General features: G+C 36.9%; 3 protein-coding genes across 3 annotated transcripts; all 3 read right to left on the reverse strand.

The window, feature by feature from the left end:
- Positions 1 to 3,886: 3,886 nt before the first annotated feature.
- Positions 3,887 to 4,783, reverse strand: LOC122274574. The gene has a single exon (XM_043083603.1). It carries the CDS (start codon positions 4,781 to 4,783, stop codon positions 3,887 to 3,889), a length of 897 nt encoding a protein of 298 aa, XP_042939537.1.
- Positions 4,784 to 5,241: 458 nt separating this feature from the next.
- LOC122319164 (agamous-like MADS-box protein TM6) lies at positions 5,242 to 7,476 on the reverse strand. Its single transcript, XM_043137107.1, has 7 exons — positions 7,187 to 7,476; positions 7,003 to 7,069; positions 6,825 to 6,886; positions 6,613 to 6,712; positions 5,966 to 6,007; positions 5,802 to 5,846; positions 5,242 to 5,648 (listed from the first exon to the last, which is right to left on the reverse strand). Exons 1-7 carry the CDS (start codon positions 7,372 to 7,374, stop codon positions 5,472 to 5,474), a joined length of 681 nt encoding a protein of 226 aa, XP_042993041.1. The 5' UTR covers positions 7,375 to 7,476; the 3' UTR covers positions 5,242 to 5,471.
- A 3,618-nt stretch (positions 7,477 to 11,094) lies between these two features.
- LOC122274575 lies at positions 11,095 to 12,060 on the reverse strand. The gene has a single exon (XM_043083604.1). It carries the CDS (start codon positions 12,058 to 12,060, stop codon positions 11,095 to 11,097), a length of 966 nt encoding a protein of 321 aa, XP_042939538.1.
- Between the last annotated feature and the right edge of the window lie 11,803 nt (positions 12,061 to 23,863).

A 23,863-nucleotide genomic window follows, 5' to 3' on the forward strand; every position in this document is an offset into this window, starting at 1 on the left:
CGGAAGTGAGGACTGGACCTCATTTCTTTTCCCTCTTCTTTTCTTTTTCCCTTTTTTCTTTTTTCTTTTCTTTTTCTTTCCCTTTTTCCTTTTTCTTTCTTTCTTCTTCCTCCTTCTTCCAGTGCGCGCGAGCTGCTTCTTTCTTCTCCTTCCCGTTGCAGTTTGTTGAACCACCCAGACCTGCCGCCGCCGACCGACGTGTCCGACACAGCCACCACCCTCCGGTCGGTGAACACCCCCACCAAAAATCACCTCCATCCGAGCCGCCGATCACCACCTAGAGCACATCTAAGCCGCACAGCTTTTTGTCGATTCTGGCGCCGTCGCTCCACCTCCGACCACCATCTCTTCACCAATTCTTCCCCTATCTCTTGCCGTCCTAACCCACCCAATTCCGGCCCCGATCCATTGCTAGAGCAGCTCCCACGAGCTCAACTCTTATTTGGCCTTTTTTCGCTTCCACCTCCACCCATGACCAAAGCTCACTTCCTTTAGCTTCATAAACATCTTTAGACCATTTTCTATCAATTTCATATCTTGGTTTGTCCCCGTTCGAAAGTGGGTAATTTACTACCCACGGCCACAGTATAAAATACACTGTTATGTTGCTTTTCCTCCGCCGTTTGTAACGTCGTAAGCTTTCAAAAAAATACCTTATAGCATTGTAAGTATTTTCAAAACTCTACTTTTAGATTTAAATATATTTTACTCTTACAATTAATTATTGGATTAGTTGGTTGATTCCGGATTGAGTCCGAAGAATTCGGGGGTCGGATGGATTGAGGACGAAGTTGTTTGTTTTTGTTGATCTTGTTATTTATTGGATGGATTGTGTCTTGAGGTGTGCATTGTATGGTGCATTCATGTGTATTTATTAAATTGAGAAAAACTGGTTTCATTTGTGTAAATGGATTTTAGGGTGCGTGTGTATCACGACCCTAAGCTGGGATGTGGTATTATCTCGGTGGAGCTCCTCTGGTCACTTGGGAGTGGATAATACTGAGTGACATCCTCTGAGTTGTCGCTGGGTGACAACCGGATCGCACGATACGGTAACACTGTCGTATTGACTCCGTGGTCCCTAGAGTGACAGGGACTAGTGGATGGCCTGGTCCAGGGACGCGCTGGGCACGAGTACTGGGCATCGCTCGTTTAGGTGTCACACGCGTAGTCGTTACCTGTGGTGTGATACAGGAGCCAGAGTGTGCGGGTGATCCCTAGGGGAGATCATGGTGCACGCAATAATTGGATCGGTTTTATGGTTTTCGGATACGGGCCATTTTCTAGAAAAGTGGCGAGGTTATGTTAAGGCTTTGTGATCTATTTTCTGGAAAAATGGTGGTTTCTTGTTTTGGGCCATTATTGGGGATAATGGCGAGGTTTTGTTTAAAGGTTATGTTTTTGGGCTAAATGGGATTTTGGCGTGCGTGGAAAAATGTGGTTCTTATGGGACATGTGCATTTGCATTCTTTAATGCATATTGTTGAGTTTAATATGTTTTTATCTTGTGGCATTTGGATCTTACTTACCTGCGGCACCATTTTGGTACCGTAGATTTTGATGCAGAGATCGAGGAGGAGGAGGAGGCTGAACCCGAGGATGCGGCTTCGCCGGAGCTTTGATTTGGGATTTTAATGCTTTGTAGTTTGGTTTGAAACTATAATTGTGGTTTGTAATATTTTATTATGATGTTTTGAACAGTTTTGTATTAAACTAAGAAAAATTCTGGTACTTAGTTATATGACTTTCGTTATCTGCTGCGTGTTTCCTTTTATACACTTGTTGCTTGTTCACACACTTGGCACTTGGCAACAAGGTGGTGACCTGTGATGTCATCATCCGGACGTCTCGATTTTTCCGTATCCGTACGTGGGATTTGGGGGCGTCACAACTAGGTCTTCAACCATAGGGAGACAAAGAGGTTCTCCTAGCTACACATGAGAAAATAAAAATGCAATCATAGCACCCTAGTCTATTGCATCAAAATAAATTATCCTTCTCAATTTCAGACAAATTGTGTGATGCTTAGCTTCTGACATGATTTTATTCTTCTTGGGAGTTCTATAAATAGCACCCTTCATCCCTCACTTTCATCCATGCCATCTTTAGAAGCATATGAGCATTTTGTGAGAGAACCTCCCTAAACACTAATTAAGAGAGAAACTTAGGGACCTTCCAAGAGAATTGGTTGTGAGCGACCCCAAAGTTTCGGATTGGTAAGTGATTCTACCATGAATTTTTTGTTGGAGGATAGATTAACATGTTAAGTTTTGATTCATGGTATTAAATTGGGGTTTTATGTTCCATTAAACTTCTTGATTTCAACCTTCACTATTTCTCTTGCCATTTTTTTCCCTTTAGACTTGAACCTAGCTCTGATACCTATTGTTAAGAAAAATAGTGAACCCACACACAATGATAACGAGACAGACAATAAAATAAATATGAAGACATATGAATCAAGCACACAGACATGAAACAATATTTAACATAGCTGGGCAGCGTGCCTACATATATAGAGTTGCAGGGAATTTTATTCCAAAGGAGATTACAATCACACAGAGAGTTATAAGAGCTTCATTCTAATCACACAAATCTCAACTATCTCTCTTTAGGATTTTTTTTTGTCACAATATTTTCTACATCGTTTTTTGCCTCTCTCTATTCAATTTGATACATCATGAAAAAACATAACATATATATAACAAACGGCATTGAAAACCCTAATATGGAAAAATAGGGTTCTTTGCTCGAGCGAGTGTCGAGCAGACCATGAGTGAACAACCAATCCAACATTGGCTTGAGTGGATTGTTGAGCGGGCCTTGAATGAAATATTTATCTAAGCTTCACTCGAGTGTAGGTCGAGTGAACAATTAGTCTATGCGTTTTTCCAGCTCAAAAATCCAATCAAGCTCTGTAACCTAACAACGTGGTGGAGTGGAGGGGCTCGAAGTAGAAGATTAAGGGCAACAACAAGGAGTTGGGAGGAAAGCTAGGGTTTGATTTTGGGTAGGGGAAAATGTAGGGTGGAAGAGGGACGATGCCATGTAAGACAATCCTTATGTTGAAATGGTGCCATTCAGATTAATTTTCAATCTAAACTTCGCGGCTTCAATAGAAGTGTATTTTAAAAAAATAAACCGAATTGAGTGAATGACGTTGTTTCACGCAACTTGGTTTATATATATTTGTAACTAAACAATGCAATTTAAATTCATATTCAATCTAAACCGTGCCATTTTCATATTACCTACCAAAATATTTTTCTCCTATTTGATTTTCTTGGAAAATAAATTAATAGATAGAAATGATATAAAATAGTAAAATTAAAATTAAGTAAGCTCTTTAATTTTGATTATCTAACTAACTCATTAATAAAATCATTGATTATAATTTTATTAATGATGTTAATAGTTGCTAACTTAGTACTCAATATTATGTGTATGAATTATGATAGTTAATTCATAACAGCCTATCTATTATAGTTAATGCATAACAGCCTATCTTAAAATTAATAGATATACGGTCTCGGCATCCATATTTTATATATGGATTATCTTGAAGTTTTAATATTTTTACCCATAAAAAAAATAATTGTCATAGTCCATGGCCAGATAATTCATACTTTCAACTTAGGTATCTTACAAAAAAAAATGTACCTAACTATTTTAATTAGGTGTAGAGATTAGAGTATGTATCATTGCATATAATATTATGATTTATCATATAATATGTTAGTTAAGTGTTAATAGCATATTAGTTAATAATTAATAGTATATTTAGCATTTTATATGATCAATAGTTATAGGTTAGATGAAAATTACATAATTTTTTTTTTTTTTGAATTGAAAGTTTGATTCATTAAACTGTCAATACATAGCTAGGTCAGTCTGATACAATGGCTGGAAGGACCTCACATGGTACCTCATCTACCCACACACATTCGGTACCTAAGGATAGAGCTAACTTGGTAGCTGCATGTGCTGCACTATTGCCCTCTCTCTTTACAAAAGCTACAGACCACCCAGGTTGGGCATGCACCACAGCCTTGATGTCCTCTATCACTTGTCCATCCCACGATGAGTTAAATGATCTGGAGTTGATTGCTTCCACTACCATTTTTGCATCACCCTCCAGCTGCACCTGAGTGAGTCCTAGTTCACTACACAGAAGGGTTGCTCTAAGCGTGGTCAGATTCTCTGTTGCACTGGCATTCTTTGTTAACTGTCTGGGGGCAGCAAGTATCACCTGCACCTCTCCTCTGAAGTCTCTCACTACAACACCAATTCCCACCTTTCCTCTTTTAGAATCCACTGCTGCATCCACATTCACCTTCAGATAGTCATGGCTTGGAGGTTTCCACACGGTTCTCATTACCTCTACTGGCCTTGTTTGATTCTCTCTTGGTTTTTCGTGAGCCAATGTGACTGCCTCTGCATCTAGCATTGCCTGCTGGATCAATACACATGGCCCCTTGAATTTTCCTTCAAAAACCATATCATTTCTTCTCCTCCACAGGCTGTACAGCACCTCAGCTACTATGTGGAGCTTTCCTTCCTCTAACTTAGACTGGAACTCAGACCACAGTGTTGTGAAATCACCATAGTTTCTTCCCCACTTTCTGACTGGACTGCAGTCCTCGCCCCATACATCTATTGCTGCAGGGCAATCCCAAGGCACATGTATGTCTATTTCTTCTTCTCTGTTGCACATATATAGGACATGTTGAGTTATCAATGACCCTTCTCTTGAAGAGAATACTCCTTGTGGGAAGTATTCCATTGAGAGCTTTCCACAGAAATAGTTTAACCTTACCTGAGTTTGTTAAGTAAGTTATATATAGCTACTATATAAAAATGGGTTTTGCTTACACAACCTCCTAAACCACACACCACACATGTTGTAGTATTTTTTAAAATTTTGTTTCTACTAAACTAAAAGAGTTGTATTTTTAGAATTTTATTTTTACGTGTATGAAGCAAATTATCGAGATCTAGGTTAATATTTAATTATATGTTTCTGATTATTTAATCTCTTTTTTATTTTACATAAATGTGTCATATGATAGAAAAGTTGGCTCACTTTAAAAAAAAAAAAAAAAAAAAATGCTAGTTCCGCCACTGTTCCTATCAATTAATCCAAGAGAAGATGACCGAAACAATGAAATCTAAGTTTTCAAATCCAAATGTAAATTGAATGATTAGTATGACGTCGTATAAATTGGATCCAAACCCACAGAATTAAAAATTTTTAAATCAAATAGTATCCCAATGAAGTTTTAGGGAACATTTGTCATAAATAGCGAACTGCATCGATCGTATATATTATAACATAATCTTATCTAAAATATAATGTTGGAGAAATACAAGTCCAATTCTCACTTATTCGCTCATGAGTTTAACTAGCTAGGTAGCTAGATACGATGTCTAGAAAAGCATCATCATAATGTGGCCTATTAATGCCATTGAGATCAAGCAAGGCGCAGATCCTGAGAACCAAATCCCCCAGCATCATGAAGATTCAGATTCTGCAGCCGGAATGCAAATAAGTTGGAGGCACCATTGGCCATAGCAACTGCGGATCCATAGTCTGCAGCTTCATTGTCCACCAGTACTAGTCCATATTGAGATTCCTCACATTTTGCTCTCTTAAATTAAGGGCACCAGAAAGAGAAAAAAAATCATGATCATTTAGATACTATATACATATATGTATATGTATATATGAGTTGAAACATAAAACGAAAGATTTAACAGAAAAAGTTGAATTGAGACAAACTCATTTCCCCAGCTAGCCTTACAAGATTGAGCTGGAGATCTTGCTGTATTTTGTCCAAGTTATTGATCTGCAACGAAGGATGAGAATAATGGTGTTCTAAAAAGCAGCTTAGAAATGGAAAATCTGGGGGGGACTATGAAGCATAAATCGAGAAAGAAGTTAGCGAGGACTATTGAATTTACAAACCTTTTTCTTGTATTTATCGGTCTGGCCTTTGATCACATGCAACTGCGAAGGATACATGAAGCTTGGATGGTTAGCTCAAAAAGGTTTTGATACTCCAAAATATCTATACATCTCCATTGTAGAAATTTAGCTAGACAGAAAACGCAGACAAATTCATATGCAAGAAAGATTGGCGAAAATAAAATGATGAAGATAATTACTAATTCCGTTTCACGGTACATTTTCTTCCGAAGAAAGTTCAAGGGATACAGGTCCAGATCTCAAGGATTCTGAGCTCCAAGGTACAGCGAAAGCACTTTAAAAGGGAACCATAGGCAATTGGATTCTATTCATTTTCTTTTTATAAATACCTATATATATCTTTAGAAGAGTTCCAAGAATGCCAAATAAAACCCACCCAGTTTGAACTGTACCTACCACAAATTTGATCCCTGTTTGAAAATAACAAGAATAATTACCGTTTAATTAGTTTTATACACATTATTCACAATTTGAAAAATGCTATTTATATACCTTTTATATCATGTCAAAGAGATCTAGACCATGTTGTTCTACATCTTTGTTTTTATCATGCATCCAAATCATGTTTGTTTACAAGTAGTACTACAGACTGTCTACTTACTCTGGGGATGGAATAAAAATCTAACCTTTCGTGCGCGTATGACGTCCACGGAAGTAGACACCTTATGCTCAAGAGCATGGAGCTCGACCAAGTTCAGACCGTTCAGATCTTGACCCAACCTGTGCCTGTCGAAACCATACCTGAATTAGCTACACATGAAAAACTTAGGCGCTGTACGTATCGAGCATGGGGCTGTTTTTAATCTACCAGATCATTGCTTTTCCCCTCATGTTTTACCTTATCTCCCTGCTTAGTCGATTGTTAATATCCTTCAGATTCTTCAACTGTTCTAACATTTTCTGCAGTCACAAGTACGCAGAACCAAACCAGAAAGAGAAACAATGAGGAAACCTTTAATAATATAAATAGACTCACATTCACAGATCAAAACTAGAAAGAGATGGGAGAGATTAACCTCGTAGTGTGAGCTCCACAGATCGATCCCCAAAGCCTTTTGGTACCGATCATAGATCTCCTTTGTCCTAGTTGAGAAAGATATATCAAAACAAAATCTATCTACTATGCTTTCATTCTTCAAAGAACAACAAAAGGAGAAAGAGAGAGAGAGAGAGAGAGATCTGAAAGCTTTATCTACGTACGTTATGTTGGGACTGGTATACTCGTGCAACTTTCTACTGGTGGAGAACATGATGAGGGAGACCTTAGCATCGCAAAGAACTGTAAGCTCCTGAGCTTTCTTGAAAATACCATTTCTTCGTTTGGAGTAGGTGACCTGCCTGTTCGTGCGGTTCTCTATCATCTTGATCTCTATCTTTCCACGGCCCATCTTCTCTCTTGTTTTTCCTTCTTCTTCTTCTCCAAGAAAACTGATCTAGGAGGCCGGAGTTCCAAGAGGGCGTTTGAGAGCATATAGGTGTTGAAGTGAAAGAGGAAGACGAAGATAGAAAAGAATAGGGTTTCCATATCGGGTAATGGGTGTTGAAAGTGAGGTTGTAGTGTAACTGAAAGTGTAGACACTGAATCGGTGCAGAGGATCGTTGGGCTGGGGATGGTCTGGGTAATATTGGCCTGATAACGTGTGATGTCGATCCGTTGCTTTTGACCGGCCAGTACAGGACTTTGAATTCTATCGGTGGCCCTTTGATCCTTACATTGGGAAGGGTGCATTAGTGCATGCTTAGAGCGTCCGCTATTTATACGGCCTCTCCTCTCAAATTTAACCTTCACATTTGAGTAAAGAAAAAAGCTACTTGCACTTCGGAGGGATAACCCCGGTGTACACGTGCCTCCATACGGATAAATGAAATGCTACGTTTCATATAATCAGCTGCTATGTTTAATCTTGAAATTCTTTTTTTTTTTTTTTTTGTTTGAAAAGAGATACTTCATTTCCTTAAAAAGACATTACAGACATTTCACTTCTTACAATCTGTTGAATACAAACTGGCGTAAGTTCAAGTTCTAACAAATCATTCGAAAGTGTGAGAGCATTTCTGACCAAAGTATGGGCTGCCTTGTTGCCTTCCCTCCTCGCGTGAATTGCTGACCATGTAGCAAAGGTGTTCAGCTCCCTCTTGGCATCTTCCACTACCAATCCACCGTAGCTACAGTCAAGGACACTGCCACTAAGAAGCCTGATGACTTGTACAGCATCTCCCTCGACTACCAGATTAGAAACACCAATATCCTTACAAAAGACCACACTCAACATTAAGACATAAGCTTTCCCACTAAAAGGATTCAAATTCAGCTCCCTCCTGGCCTGAAGAGTACTGATGCTTCTTCCCATGTGATCCCTCAAAATGGCACCAATCCCCACTAGTCCCCGAGCAGTGTTGATGGCTACATCCCAGTTCAACTTGTAGTAGCCTGCAGGGGGTTGGATCCAGACACTAGCTGACCCCTCACCATGACTGGCTGGACAGGAGCTTTGGTGGTCCTTGCTAGACTTGTAGGCCTCTATTTCATCCAAGGCTTTGCTTAGAACCTAGTTTGGGTGCATGAAACCCTTCCCATGAATGAATCCATTTCTTCTGGTCCATAGAGAACGACATATTACTGCCACTTCCATTAGCTCCTCCCCTTGTAGTTGTTGACTAAGAAGGCCCCAGGTTTCCTTAAAGGAAACACAGTTTAGGCTCAGCTTTTGGATCTTTTTCCTGCACTGACTCCACACATCCCTAGCAGCCTCACAGCTCCAAAGGGCATGCTCGGTTGTCTCACATTCTAGCTTGCATACTGGGCAGTAACTTTCTGTGACAATGTGTCTTCTCATCAAGTTTTCCATGGTAGGTAAGGCCTCACTACATGCTTTCCACACAAACATTCTGACTGCTGGAGTAGTTGGTAGCTTCCACAGGGTTTTCCAAACACTAGAAAGAGGATCAAGGTATGAGGACCCCCCCGTTAGTTTGGACTCCATCTCTCTCTGAAGGTGATAGGCACTGCTGACAGAGAACTTACTGTTTTTAGTACCATTCCACACTAATTGATCATCTCTCCCACCAGTGCTAATTGGAATAGACTTGATGGCATCCACCTCATTTGTAGAGAACAGGCTATTGATGACTGGTTCTTTCCATTGCTTCAGATCCGGGTCAATAAGGTCTGCTACTAATGAAAGGGTTGTTTCCTCAGGCTTGATGGATTGTATCTTGTATGTATGAGGTTAAGGGATCCACTTTTCTTTCCATATGCTCACCCGTGTCCCATTACCAATTCTCCACACCAGTCCCTCCTTTAAGAGTTGTAGGCCACTTTGGATGCTCCTCCATGCATAGGATGGCCTGCTGCCCAGCATTGAGTCCAAGAGTGCCCTATTGGGAAAATACTTTTGTTTGAGAATCTGAGCTGGCAGTGAGCTTGGAACTTGTAGTAGGCGCCAGCTTTGTTTTGCCAACATAGCAAGATTAAAGCTCTTGATGTCCCTGAATCCTAGACCACCCTTCTCCTTTCTCAGGCTCAACTGATCCCATTTAACCCACTGGACCTTAGTATGGTCCTCCTCAAAACCCCACCAAAACTTCCTTAACAGTTGGTTAATTCTCTTGGATATTGACACTGGGAGCATGAAGATGCCCATAGTGTAGGTTGGGATAGCTTGTAGGACAGCCTTCATAAGTATTTCTTTCCCTGCCGCTGACAGAAACTTAGTCTTCCAGTTTGTAATCCTTTGCCATGTCCTATCGATAAGAGAATGGAAGGCTGCCCCTTTGGATTTGCCCAAAACAGCAGGTAGGCCGAGGTATGTCTCAAAAGAGCCAGATGCTTTAACTCCTGATATGTTCAAGATGTTGGTCTGGATCTCAGTAGGAGTGTTGCTACTAAAGAAGATGCTGGTTTTGTCCTTGTTTATCACCTGCCCCGAGGCCTTCTCATAGACTTCTAGTATGTACAACATCCTGCTCCACTCCAAGGAGTTGGCCTTACAAAAAAGCAAACTGTCATCTGCAAAGAACAGATGGTTAACACGAATGGGCCCAGTTCCAATTGGTATACTCGAGATGCTGCCCTTCAATTCAGCTTGATTCAAGAGGCATGAAAAGGCTTCTGCTACCATGATAAAAAGATAAGGAGAGAGGGGGTCTCCTTGTCTAATTCCTCTTGATGGATTAAAAGAAAGGGTGGCCTCTCCATTAACTAGAATAGAGTAAGAAACTGAGGTGATGCAGGCCATGACTAAACCAACCAATCTTTGATCAAAACCCATCCTTACCATAACAGCTTTAAGGAAGTCCCACTCTACTCGATCATAGGCTTTACTCATGTCTAGCTTGAGTGCCATATAACCAGCTCTACCCCTCATTCTTGTTTGCATAGAATGGAGTGTCTCGTATGCAACCAGTACATTATCAGTGATGAGTCTACCGGGAACAAATGCACTCTGGTTCATTGATATTATCTCAGGAAGAACAACCTTAATTCTGTTTGCTAATACCTTGGCAACTATTTTGTAGCTGACATTACACAGGCTGATTGGTCTGAAATCCGTGACTCTCTTTGGGTTCTTGACCTTTGGTATCAGTGAAATGAAGGTATCATTCACACTAGATAAGGTACCACCTTGGTTTAGGATGGCAAGAGCAAACTGGCAGGTCTCTTTGCTTATGTTATCCCACTGAGTTTGGTAAAAATGGGCTGGAAACCCATCAGGACCTGGGGATCCAAGTGGGTTCATCTGGGACACAGCCTCTTTAACTTCTTGCTCTGTGAACTTGGCCAGCAACTGGGTGTTCATGCTGTTGGTTACTGTTGGATTCATCCCTTGGAGGCATTCCTAGAATTCAGATGGACCTGAGGAGGAGAAAATGTTAGTAAAATACTCATGAAAAACCGATGCTATCTCCTTCTTGCCTTCAACTGTCTGCCCATTTTGGTCCAGAATCTGTGTAATGGAGTTTGTTTTCCTTCTTTGATTGGCTTGATGGTGATAGAATTGAGTATTTCTGTCACCATGCTTTAACCAATGTTGCTTAGCCCTTTGTTTCCATTTTTGTTCTTCTTCATTCAGGGCCTGTTCCACCTCTTCCTACAGCTGTTTGATTGTTCAGCCATGGTTGCCCATGTCATCATCTTGTAGGTCAGCAATTCTCTTCATCTTCTGCCTGAGTGAGCCTTGCTCTTCTTTCCTTCGGGTTGAATTCCAATGCTGCAATGCCTTGGAGCAGTTGGCCAGCTTGCCACTGATTACTGAACTACCCCCTGTTGCCTTTGACCAGGCAGCTTGAATAATAGCAGTGCATTCTGTCTTTAAGGACCAGGCAGCTTCAAACCTGAATCTTGAGAAATTCCTGCCACTTTCTAAAGACCTACTGACTAATGATACTACTAGAGGAGAGTGATCTGATTTTATTGTAGGGAGTACCATACATGTTGCATTATGAAACCTCATATTCCATTCTTCATTAGCAAGCCCCCTATCGAGTCTTTCCTTTGTGAATCCCCGTCCACTTCTCCTGTTTGACCATGTAAATTTCAGACCCCTTGTATTGAGTCCAGTTAGATCACAAAATTCAATGGCCTCACGAAAGGCCTCTAGCTGCTTATAGGGTCTAATTAAAGCACCCATTTTCTCACTTTGACTGGTGATTTCATTGAAATCACCTATACACATCCATGCTGTGGGGGCTGTTGGTTTCAGAACTCTTAGGAGGGCCCAGCTCTGTGCCCTCTTAGATGTCATTGGGTGACCATAAAATCCAGTTAGCATCCATGGGGTCTCATTAGCACTAGTTTTAACATACACACTGATATGCCATCTAGAAAAGTTGAAAAGTTGAACCTTAACATCATCCTTCCATAGCATGGCCAGTCCTCCGCTACTCCCTTTACTGTCCACAACTAAGCAACTATCAAATTTGATGCACCTTTTAACAGTCTCAATTCTGGCCTTTGAACACTTGGTTTCCATAAGAAAGACCAAACTGGGGCACTTATCCTTAACCAACCTGTTAAGGATCCTAACTGTCCGAGGGTTCCCAAGCCCTCGGCAGTTCCAACTTATGATACTCATCTGAATTGGCAGGGCTGAAAGTCAGCCTCTGCCGTGCCTTTGGTATCTCTCCCTTCATGTTGCAGTGTCATTTTTCCTTTTTTCCTAGCTGATTCCTTAATAATCCCCTTTCTTTTAGTTCTTCCTCTAGTCTGGGTGCCAATTGTGTCCAGTTCATTTGTATCCTCTCCTATGTCCAGTAAAGTATCATGGTCCATTAGACTTATGTCTCGGGCCCTCCTCTTCCATTTCCTAGATTGTTCTTTTAGGGGTATATTGATGTCAATCTCCTCGAGGATATGTTCTTGGTTCCTTACTTCCTTTCTATTCTGTTCACCCGTGCCATTACCAACCCCTTTTGCTTGCTCAAGCCCCTTGACTCTAATACCCCTTAGGTTATGAGGTGTTTGTTCCCCTTGGTCAAAAGGTAGGTCCTCTGGACTGAGAGTCTATGGTGAGTTGGCATCTAAGGGTCCCCCTTCACTAAGTCTAGTAATGTTCCATTCCCTAGAAAGAGCCTCTGATAAAGTAATTGGAGCCATACCTGGCCTTTCCACACGTCTGTCCTTCCTGCAGCCAGACTTGACAGGAGCATGGTCTGTCCTTGGAAAAGTGGTTCCTTCCTGTGATTCTGCAACAGCTACAGGCGTGTCAGGTTGCTTCCCTGTGTGGTTGGTCGATGTTTCCACGTCATCATCATCAACCTTTCTTGCTGGGTAGCGGTCCTAGTTATGGCCATGTACCTCCTTGTCAATCGAACTCAGTTTGGTGCCTTCTTTCTGGTTGGTTGCACGAAGCCAGGCACCATATTGAGCTTCATATTTGCCATGCAATGACCTGGTTGCTGCAGGTTCAGGGCACCCAGCTGTGCCATGCTTAATTATACCACAGCCAAAGCAGAAGTTTGGGAGCCTTTCATATTGGAATGCTACCCAGACCTTGCTCCCATTGAAGGAGCTAATAATACCTCGCATGAGGGGTTGTGTGATATTAATATTAACCTGAACACGCAAATAAGGGCCCCAACCTATCCCTTCCTCATCCACATCCACATTTACTACCTCTCCCATACTGCTTCCTATTCTCAAGCCAACTTGCCTAGTCATTCCACCCAGTGGGATATTGTGGAGCTGGATCCACATTGTTTCTGAATCAAATGCTATATCTTTAGGTGCCATCATCCCATCATACTCCTTGAGGCAGACTAAGTTACAGTCAAATGTCCATGGCTTCCCTTGTTTGACCTTGTTCATGTCATGAGCATTACTGAATTATATTAAGAACAGGTTGTCCCCGACAGTTTTGAAGAGAACCACCCCTCGTGGCTTCCATATTCTCACCATTGTACCCTGGAAGGCCTCTCTGTTTATTTGCTTATCCACCACTATCAGTCCCAGGAGGCACATTCTGCCTCTTTTTGAGATCATTTCCTCTGCTGTGAAGTCAACTTGTATCCCCACCTATTCTGCCTCAGTAAGTCGAAGCTTGCCCCATTGTTCAAGGAGTGCTGAAGTCATCTCCTTCCCTCTCAATCTGAGCAGAACACAGATTAGAGGACAATCTTACCTAAAGTAAGACAACACTTCTCAACTCAGGTTAGAGAGAAGCTAGAGTTTCTCTCACTAAGTTAGAAGACGTTGGGAGTTCAAAAATTTCCAATTTCTAAACCCAGTTTAATCTTGAAATTCAAATGCTCTGCTTCCTTCCCTTCATGTCTTCATCACGGTCATCAACAAGTAGCATTGTAGATCCCTTTTTGCTTCCCCACGAGCATTGCTTTTTGGACAACCCATGAGCAGCATTGCAGTCATCAACAAGCAGCTTCTGCTTCTCGCCTTCTTAACTTTATCTTCTCATCTTCTTCTTCTCACTAACCCCATGAAGTCCGAAACCCTAACCTTAACCCTAATCCCAACCCCAACCTCAACCCGCCAAGCCGTAACTACATCTAGCTTCTGTTTCTTCAATGGCTGGGTTTCTTTCCCGCCTTAGTTCTCTCTCTCTCTTCCCCCTTTTTGTGCCCAAAAAAAAATGCTCCCATGAAACTAATTTTGTATCATTTATCTATTTCAGGTTTCAAGTGTTTTACCTTGCTGTGAAGACGCTCACGGAGTCCAACCATGAACATGTTTACAATGCTGTTGAACGCCCGCTTCAGTTCGCTCAAACGGCTAACCTCTTGGAGGTACTACCACCACCACCATTTGTCATTAAAGTATCATTGTCTGTAGTTATTTGCTACAATGATAGCTACGATTTCTGTTGTAGGGGTGATAAGAAATATGATTATAAAAAATAAAATAAAATAGAAAAGAAATATGATTATTGTCATTTTTGTTGTACAAATTTCCATCATTATAACAACAAAATCTTTGCACAAATTTGTTGCCAACGTACGCTATATAGAGGATCTTAATTTTTTTAAGCTCATCATTACAATTTTAGAGCATGGAAGTAAAATTAGATTCTATAGCTTCATTAGCGAGCATGGAAGTAAAATTAGATTCTATAGCTTCATTAGCATGTAGTGTGATATTGTTTATGTGTAAATGTGAGGAATGCATTTTGCTTATTAGTATATGCATTTTGTTTCATTCTTTATTCCATCTGATGGATACAACTTCATATAAAATTATAAAAAGCTTCATATCCACTTGTCAAAGAAGAAGAAGAGTGCTCAATTGTTTATTAATTACCTTTCCAATGCAAGGGTAGTGTTAATTCTGGTCATGAAAGCTCAGTTGATGCCCCAAAACCTCATAGTTCATGGTCCTTCTAATTTATATGACATAACTTTGGAATTTGAAGGCAAGATCCCTCACATTCACACAATTTTATTTTGCGAAAGGCAATTACTTTTGTGTTTAAAAGCTTCTTAGTTTTAAGTTTGGGAATATGCATGCTTGGTCCTTAATTTTGGATAGCCTGCCATTTGCAAAACTCTACTTTGGAAGTTTTTATTGTGTTGCACTCTTTATACTTAAATAGATCTTCATTTCCATATTTAGCTTGAGCCACAAGTACGAATATGCTTTTGAGTGATTTTCTATTCGTCCATTGAGGAGAATATAGATGGAACTTCTAAATCATTTTCTTTACAATATGATGACAGCAGGAAATTTCTTTTTCCTTTTAGATAAACTTTTTTCCATATAATTCTTTATGTCTTGTAGTAACCAAATAATTACTAAGATGACTGAATAATAGGAGTAGAATTGATCTAACACTAATATCACATTGAATATTACTAAGGTGCTTTGGTCAAATACAAGTTATATGTTTGTTTCTTCTTTTTCTTCAAATAACTCTTTTCAATCATTTTCCAATCATATGATTCATATCCCTTTTTCACTGCAATCTCAAATTGTAATGATTATAAAAGGCTTGTTCAAGAGATATGAAAGATGGAATCATGTACATCCAATGTGTTTGGAGCCTTCTGGGGCATGGGAATAGGTATTGGTTGTGGTGTTGGATGGGGCCCTAGTTTTGGTTCTAAGGTAATTGGTTATGTTGGAGCTGGCTGTAGTGTTGGATTTAATGTGGGCATCACTCTAGCGGGTTTTGGCATTGGTCTACCTGCAAATTCCCTCTTTGAAGCTCCATACAATGGTATAGTATTTTGTAATTAAATTATTCCGCTCACTAGATTTCATATTAGTCTTGAATTGTTTATGTTTCCCCAAATGAATACATGACGTGTGAATGGTTTTTATGCATGTATATATTAAATGTTTGTATGTGTCTGCCTGAGTTAAGGACTAGTCTTGAGTGCCAAAGCTTGATGACTACCCTTTTTTGGTAGCTCTCATGCCCTTTTTGTTATGTTCGTAATTGTGAAAAGATTAAAATTTCTAATGAATTTGGAGTTGTTGCTTAAAATTTGTTGAATCCAAGGTTGCAAGTTTCGTGTAATTATACATCTACACATATTTTGATGATAACAAATGAATTCAAAGAATAAAAGAGTCTCAAGTTCAAGTTATCTACACAATGAAGTCAAACACATCAAGGAACTAAGCATAAGCAACAAGGGAACAAACTCACATTAAAACTCATAGAGTAACGTTGTACATCTCTTGAAAAATTTAAAATTAGGATAAAGGTTTAAAATTAATATTTTATCATAAAGTATTAAAATATATTTTCCACATGTGCATGAATATTTTGAAAATTAAATTTGAAAATTTGAAAGATGATTGATTGTCATCTTTCACATGTGTTTGATTGTCATCTTTCATATGTGCATAAGATGATTAAAAGTTTAAATTTTAAAAATATTAAAAATGATTGATTGTCATATTTCACATGTGCATACTTTATTTGAATATTTTAAAACGTGATTGATGCTCTTTTTGACTTATGCAAAATATAGATGATTTTGTTTGAAAAAATTGAAAAGTAAATAATACTCATTTTGTCATATATGAAAAGTAAAAAAATTAGGTTTGAAATTTTTGAAAAGTGAATAATGTTGTCTTTGACAATTGAAAAAAAAGAAACTTTTATTTGAATTTTTTGAAAAAGTGAATGATGTAGTCTTTGAGATGTAATTTTTTTTTTTAAATTTGAATATGAAGTCTCATATGCTTATAAATAGATCATTTGAGAGTTTCAAATTTATAATACCAAGGGCATACGTATATCATTGCAAGTTTTACAACATTCATTCAAAACTTTTAATCTCTCTTCTCTAAGCATTGAGTCTTAAACCTTGTTCATTTTGATATGATAGAGATATAGTTTGTGCTATATTATTCTTATTTCATTCATTGATGAGTGTTCTCTGATAATCTACCCACTATCAGCTCTTGTATCAGTAAAATGGTATGTATAACCCTTGTGGGTGTAGAAAGTGTTCTATACAAGGAATAGTTGAATCACCACATGTAAGGTGATTGCAAGTGTAGAGGGTATTCTACACGGATCTTTTGTAGCGGTGTTGTTCAAAGATGTAATAGGTTTCTATCTCCACCTAAAGGAGTTTGAATAGTGAATTTGGAGATCCTCAAAGGGTAGCTTGAGGCGTGGATGTAGGCAGTGGGGCTGAACCTCGTTAATATACTTAGTTTGCTTTTCTCTTACCCTTACTCTTTCTATTTATTGCTACTTCATATTTTGTTTATATTTTAGATTGTGTATTTGATTTATAATTGTCAATTTTTAAATACAATCCAATTCACCCCCTCTTGTGTTAGTCATCTAGGCAACAATTGGTATCAGAGTTAGTTGACATGTACTGTTCATACAGGTAGATCATTCATGTGAACTCTCGCTTGTGACTGTGTCACCAAAGCAAGACTCTCCGACCATGGGTGACGATGCACCGGTGGAGACAGTGGTCGGCTAATCTGGTAGTTATAATTATCAGGTGACATAGGTACTGTCTATGATCAGTAACAATTGATATCAAAGTAAGGGCTCTATTATAAGATTAACTATATTTTGAGTTAAGATCTTATAGCTAACATTGTAGTTTCATTTGGTGAAAGTCAATCTAGCAGTTGGTCTCCACTCTTTTGTGGAGACAATTACTCATTTTAGACAGTTAGAATGAAAATTTCTTCAGGCTCAAGGTCGAGAAATCTGGAAATGCATTGTAAATGGACCTTATATTCAAACAAAAGACATTGATGAAGTAAAGGTCAAAAAAGAAGAAGAAGAGTTTGATCGTGAAGACGATAGACTTTATATATTGAATTTAACTGCTATGAATTTATTATATAATACTCTCAATAGAATAATGACTTGCACTACGGTAAAAAAAATTTGGGATAACTTGAAAGTTACTTATGAAGAAACTTCCCAAGTCAAGGAATCAAAAATTTATATTCTCACTCATGAATATGAAATTTTTAAGATGAATGATGATGAATCTGTTTCTAGTATGTACACTAGTTTTACTAACATAAAAAACAGTTTGACAGCTCTCGACAAAATTTATTCCAAGGTAGAGATAGTAAGAAAAATTATTAACTCTATCAAAATGCTGGGAATCAAAAATGACAGCGATTCTTGAAGTTAGAGACCTCAAGAAACTCGAAGTGAATGAATTCATTGGATCACTTACCACCCATGAGTACACACTGCAAAGAGGAGAAGAAGGAAGAAATCCAAAGAAGAGCTTGGTACTTAAAGTTGTTCCTAATGAAAATGAAAGTGATGAAGATAAGGAAAATGACAACAAAGATAAAGAAGTTGTGATGATAACAAGAATAATTAAGAGATTTTTAAAGAAAAATAAAGCTTATCCGAGGAAATCCTTTAAAAAGTTTTCTAAGAAAGATTCATGTAAAAATGACTCTTAAATTTGTTATAAATGTAATAAGCCTAGACATATTAAAACAGATTGTTCTCTGCTAAAGAAAGATCGAAACAAGGGTAAGAAAGCAATGAAAGTATATGGGATGATGATTCAAGTAACTTAAATAGTGAAGCAAGCAATGAAGAATCAGTAAATTTTTGTCTTATGGCTAAAAATGACCTTGGGGTAACAAATCTTGATAATATTGAAGATCTTTTATATAGCAAAATATTTTAAAAGAGGTATATGAGAAACTGGAAAAATTGAATATCAAGTATACTATTTTGAAAAAGAAAAATTATTCTTTAACAAACGAAATTGATGTTTTAAGAAAAAAAAAACATCATTTTGAAAGATGAAAATCTTAAGTTGAAGAAGAAAAAAAACTAATTTAGATAATACCGTTGAAAACTTTACGAATGAAAAAAGAAATTTTGAAAAACATCTTGGTAGTCAAAGATGTGTTTTTGACAAGGTAGGCTTAAGATATATACCAAAACAAAAATACAAACTTTATAAAACATTTTTGAATAATCATTCTACATCAAAATTCAGTATTTAAAATTCTTTTCATAAAAATAATTTTGTCAAAGAAAAAAATACTATTACAATCACTCAAGTAAAAGCATACAATGACTATTAAGGCCATATGGGTACCTAAAAATCTTGTTTATTCTAATACTAATAAATAAATGAACCAAAGAACTTGAGTACCAAGAAAAATCATTTTAATTGTTTTTATAAGTATACATGAAGTCCTCCACAAGTAAAAACAAATGATTTTTAGATAGTGGATGTTCAAGACACATGACATGAGACAAGATTAAGTTCTTTGATCTTAGATCTAATGAAGATGGATACATGACATTCAGAGGCAATTCGAAAGGGAAGATCATGTGAATAAGTAAAATTGGTAATGAATCTTCTCTTATAATTGAAAATGTTCTAGAAGTTGAATGTCTAAAGCATAATCTTTTGAGCACAAGTTAATTATGAGATAAACGATTTACAGTTACTTTCAAAATGGATAAGTGCATTATTTTAAATGATCATGATTGCAATGTTTTTTTTTGGAAACAACAATATTTATACAATCAATTTTAAAAAATTACCTCACAAGATGCTATTTTTTTTTTCAGCTCAAAATGAAACTAGTTAGTTATGATATGGAAGACTAGATCATGCCAACATGGAACTTATTTTCAAACTTTCAAAAAATGATCTTGTGAAAAGTTTGCCAAAGACAAATTTCTTTAAAGACAAAATTTGTGTTGCATGCCAATGGGTAAACAAAAACTTCTTTTAAAACCAAGAAACATATTTTCACCACTAGACCATTGCAACTGATATACATGGATCTTTTTAGATCAAATATAATTGCCAAGTTTGGCATGAAAATATTATGCATTTGTTATTATTGATGACTTCTCTAAATATACTTGGATCATCTTTCTTACTCATAAAGATGAGGCGTATAATGCATTTACCAAATTATGCAAGAGAATTCAAAATAAAAAAATGTTATATTATTTCAAGTATACGAAGTGATAGGGGAAAAGAGTTTGTTAATAAAAATATTGAAACTTTTTGTGATAAAAAAGGTTTTATGCATAATTTCTCTACTCTTCGAACTCCTCAACAAAATAGAGTAGTAGAGATGAAACATAGATCTCTTCAAGAGATGGCAAGAATAATTCTCAATGAAAACAATTTGCCTAGTTATTTTTCGGCCGAAGCGGTAAGTACTGCATGTTATGTTATAAATAGAATTATGCTAAAGTCTAAGCTAGATAAAACCCCCTATAAGCTTTGGAATGAAAAAAAAAAATCCAACATTGGTTACTTTCATGTATTTGGATGCAAATATTTTATTTTGAATGACAAGAATAATTTAAGGAAGTTTAATGCAAAATTTGATAAAGGTATCTTTCTCGGGTATTCTACTAATAGTAAAACTTATAGAGTATTCAATAAAAAGATTTTGATTGTGCAAGAATCTATGCATGTAGTATTTAATGAATTTAATTCTGTACTTTCTAAGAAGTTCGTTGATGAAGAAACATGAGGTATAAATAATACGGAAAGTCTCAATCTCAACAAAGAGAACACAATAAAGAAAGTCTAACATGGAGATATCAGGAAAGATCATCAAAATTTAATACAAAATGCAACCAAACAGTGAAAATTTATGAAAGATCATCCCGTGGAACAAATTCTGGGAGAACCTTTACGAGGTGTAAGTACTCGATCATTTTTTAGAAATTTTTGCAGTCATACTGTTTTTCTATCTCAGATTGAACCCAAAAATATTGATGAAGCACTTCTTGATGAATCTTGGATTCTAGCTATGCAAGAGAGCTAAATCAATTTGAAAAAAATGATGTTTAAATACTTGTTCCTAGACTCAAAATTCATACTATTATTAGAACAAAATGGGTTTTTAGAAATAAGAAAGATGAGTTTGGAGTCATTACTAGAAATACGGCTTGACTTGTAGCCCAAGATTTCAATCAAGAAGAAGGAATCGATTATAATGAGACATATGCACCAGTCGCATGATTAAACCTATTCAAATGCTACTTGCATATACTTGTTATAAAGATTTCAAACATTTTCAAATGGATGTTAAAAGTGCTTTCTTAAATGGTTTTATAAATGAAGAGGTATATGTTAAGCAACCTCCAGGTTTTGAAAATCATATTTCTCCAAATCATGTTTTCAAACTCACAAAAGCATTATATGGACTCAAACAAGCTCCTAGAACTTGGTACGAGAGATTCAGTGATTTATTGATTTAAAAAAGTTTTTCAAGAGGAAAAATCGACATAACTCTTTTCATTAAACACGAAAATGATGATATTTTTTTAATTCAAATTTATGTTGATGATATAATATTTGGTATTATTAATGAAAATATTTGTCAAGTTTTTGCTAAGAGTATGCGGGAAGAATTTGAAATGAGTATGATGAGAGAACTTACATTCTTTCTCAAATTGCAAATCAATCAAGTAAAAAGTGGAACATTCATCAATCAGTTAAAATATATTAAGTAATTACTCAAAAAGTTTAGGATGGAAGGTAGTAAAGAAATCGGAACACCAATGAGCCCATCCACTAAACTTGATAAAAATGAAACCGGTAAGCTAGTTGACTCGAAGGTATATCGAGGTATGATTGATAGCTTATTATATTTGACAGCCAGTAGACCAAATATTATGTTCAATATGTGCTTATGTGCACGCTTTCAATCTTCTCCAAAAGAATCTCATTTGATTGCAGTTAAGCGCATTCTTAGATATCTTAGTAGTACAATTGACCTAGGATTATGGTATCCTAAACACATATCTTTCGATTTAATCATTTACACAGATGCAGTTTATGCTAGTTGCAAAATTGATCAAGAAAGCACTAGTGAAATATGTCATTTCTTAGGTCATGTACTAGTTTCATGGTTTAGTAAAAAGTAAAATTTTGTTGCATTATCTATTACTGAGGTAGAATATGTTGTTGTGGATAGTTATTGTGCTCAAGTTCTTTACATGAAGCAACAACTTAAAGATTTTAAACTCATGTACAATCACATTCCAATAAAATGTGATAATACAAGTACTATAAATCTTTCAAAAAACCCAATGCAATATTTTAGAACTAAGCATATTGATATTAGATATCATTTTCTTGGAGATCATGTGCAGAAGGGTTATATAGTATTGGAGTTCACAAACACACACAATCAGTTAGTAGACATTTTTACAAAACCTTTGCCAAAAAGATAGACTATGTATGATTAGAAGAAATATAGGTATGATGCATGCTATGAATATCTCTTAAAAGATAGACCAGAGTCAATAAAAATAGAGAGAGAATTTGTTTATAAATACTTTTACATAAACTTGAGGTTCTTAGCCTCATATTGGAGACGCTTATTCTCTTCATACAATATCATGTTATCCCTATCCATAGGAACTGGCAAGTGGAATGAAGAATCTAATAGGGATTTCAATTGTTTATTCTTCTACCGAAAGATTCCTTCTCTTATGTGAGACTCTTGAATAATTCGCTAAAGTACAACAATTTGTTCTTTAAACTTTTCAACCTCATGGTTTTTGGCTTGTAGCCGCTTGGAAAAAGCAACTATAGAGAAGGAATAGCTAGTCCCGAGACTCACCAAGTTGTAGATAGTATCGAAGTCTGACTTATTAGCCAAATTATTATTCTCTTGCTGCAACATGACACCAATGGCAGTTGCAGAAAGGACATGAGATTGATGTGTCGAATACCTCATGGATGGATCTAGAGGAATGTTAGAAGAATGAGTCATTGAGAAAAGAATTGAAAGCTTAAAGCGAGAATGTTGAAGGAATACAGATAAATTATAGAGATGAAAAAAAGATTTGATGCAAATTTGATGAACTTTAAGACTGATTTTATAGAGATAGCATAAAAAATAAGACAAGCTCTCATCTCTTTAAATCTTATTTAGTCAAAAAGTACAAGATATGCTAGGCACATATTGTCAAAAGTTTTCTTGCTAACCCAATGAGATTAACAGCAGGTTGTCCCTATTTTTCTCGTAAACGATGAACCTCTGCTGTTATCTACCTTTGTTGACCTTGTATCTGAATTCTCTCTCGTTCCAGTTCCTCTATTCGTGGTTACAGATCATGAGCATACCAGTCTGCATATTTTTTCAACTCCTTGTTTGCTTGCTTTAGCCTTTTATTCTCTCTATCCTTATTAGCAAACTTCTGTCATAACTCAAATATTTGGTTGTTAAGATGATCAACCTCACTCACCCTCGCCATTAACCTCTGAGATATGGTTGTAACAGAGGTAGCATATTGAGAACTGAGCATTCTAGAAAAATGGATATTTGCTCCCATCATGGTATTGATGGCCTCAGGAGAGAAGATTGGTGGTTGATGCGTAAAGGGTTCCTAATTCAAGTCTAGAATATTAATGGAAGAGAATTGCTCGGCCATATTATTATTATGGAAAAACAAAATCCAGGTCAAGCAGCAATGTGATTTGTTTTTGGTATTCGATGGGTGAAAATGATCATTTTTTTATAGAAACTCAGAACCATCAATCCTGTTTGTCAATAATATCAAGCAATTGTTTAAATCTCCAGCACACTAAATTCATAAAGTTAGGCCTCAAGGCTTTGCAACACTTGTCGGGTCACGGGCAGCTCCAATTTTTTACTATTTACAGTTTTTATTAACACATCGTTTTCTTTAGTCCATTTACTTGCTACGGATCATTTTTAATAATGCCAAAAGGGGGAGAAGTTTTAAACTAGAACATTAATATTTTTTGAATTGCTAAACTTGTTATATATGCTTGGAATTATATTTATACTTTTGTTTGAAAAACTAACGTACATTCTCAGGGGGAACTTAAGTATTAATACAGGTCTCAGCTTCTACCAAGTATTTGTTATCATAAAAAATGGGGAGATTATTGAACTCAAGGTTTCAAGTTTCATGTAATTATACATCTATACATGGATTTTGATGA

Source organism: Carya illinoinensis, chromosome 8 (assembly GCF_018687715.1).
Source record: "Carya illinoinensis cultivar Pawnee chromosome 8, C.illinoinensisPawnee_v1, whole genome shotgun sequence".
NCBI classification, from domain to species: Eukaryota; Viridiplantae; Streptophyta; class Magnoliopsida; order Fagales; family Juglandaceae; genus Carya; species Carya illinoinensis.

Excerpts from the sequence above, each read along its gene's own strand:
- LOC122274574 (XM_043083603.1), bottom strand. The coding sequence starts at position 4,783 with ATGGAATACTTCCCACAAGGAGTATTCTCTTCAAGAGAAGGGTCATTG.
- LOC122319164 (XM_043137107.1), bottom strand. The coding sequence starts at position 7,374 with ATGGGCCGTGGAAAGATAGAGATCAAGATGATAGAGAACCGCACGAAC. Across the intron at positions 6,887-7,002 it reads TGTGGAGCTCACACTACGAG|AAAATGTTAGAACAGTTGAA; the intron begins GTTAATCTCTCC and ends TTGTGACTGCAG. Across the intron at positions 6,008-6,612 it reads ACGTCATACGCGCACGAAAG|TTGCATGTGATCAAAGGCCA; the intron begins GTTAGATTTTTA and ends TATCCTTCGCAG.
- LOC122274575 (XM_043083604.1), bottom strand. The coding sequence starts at position 12,060 with ATGAGTATCATAAGTTGGAACTGCCGAGGGCTTGGGAACCCTCGGACA.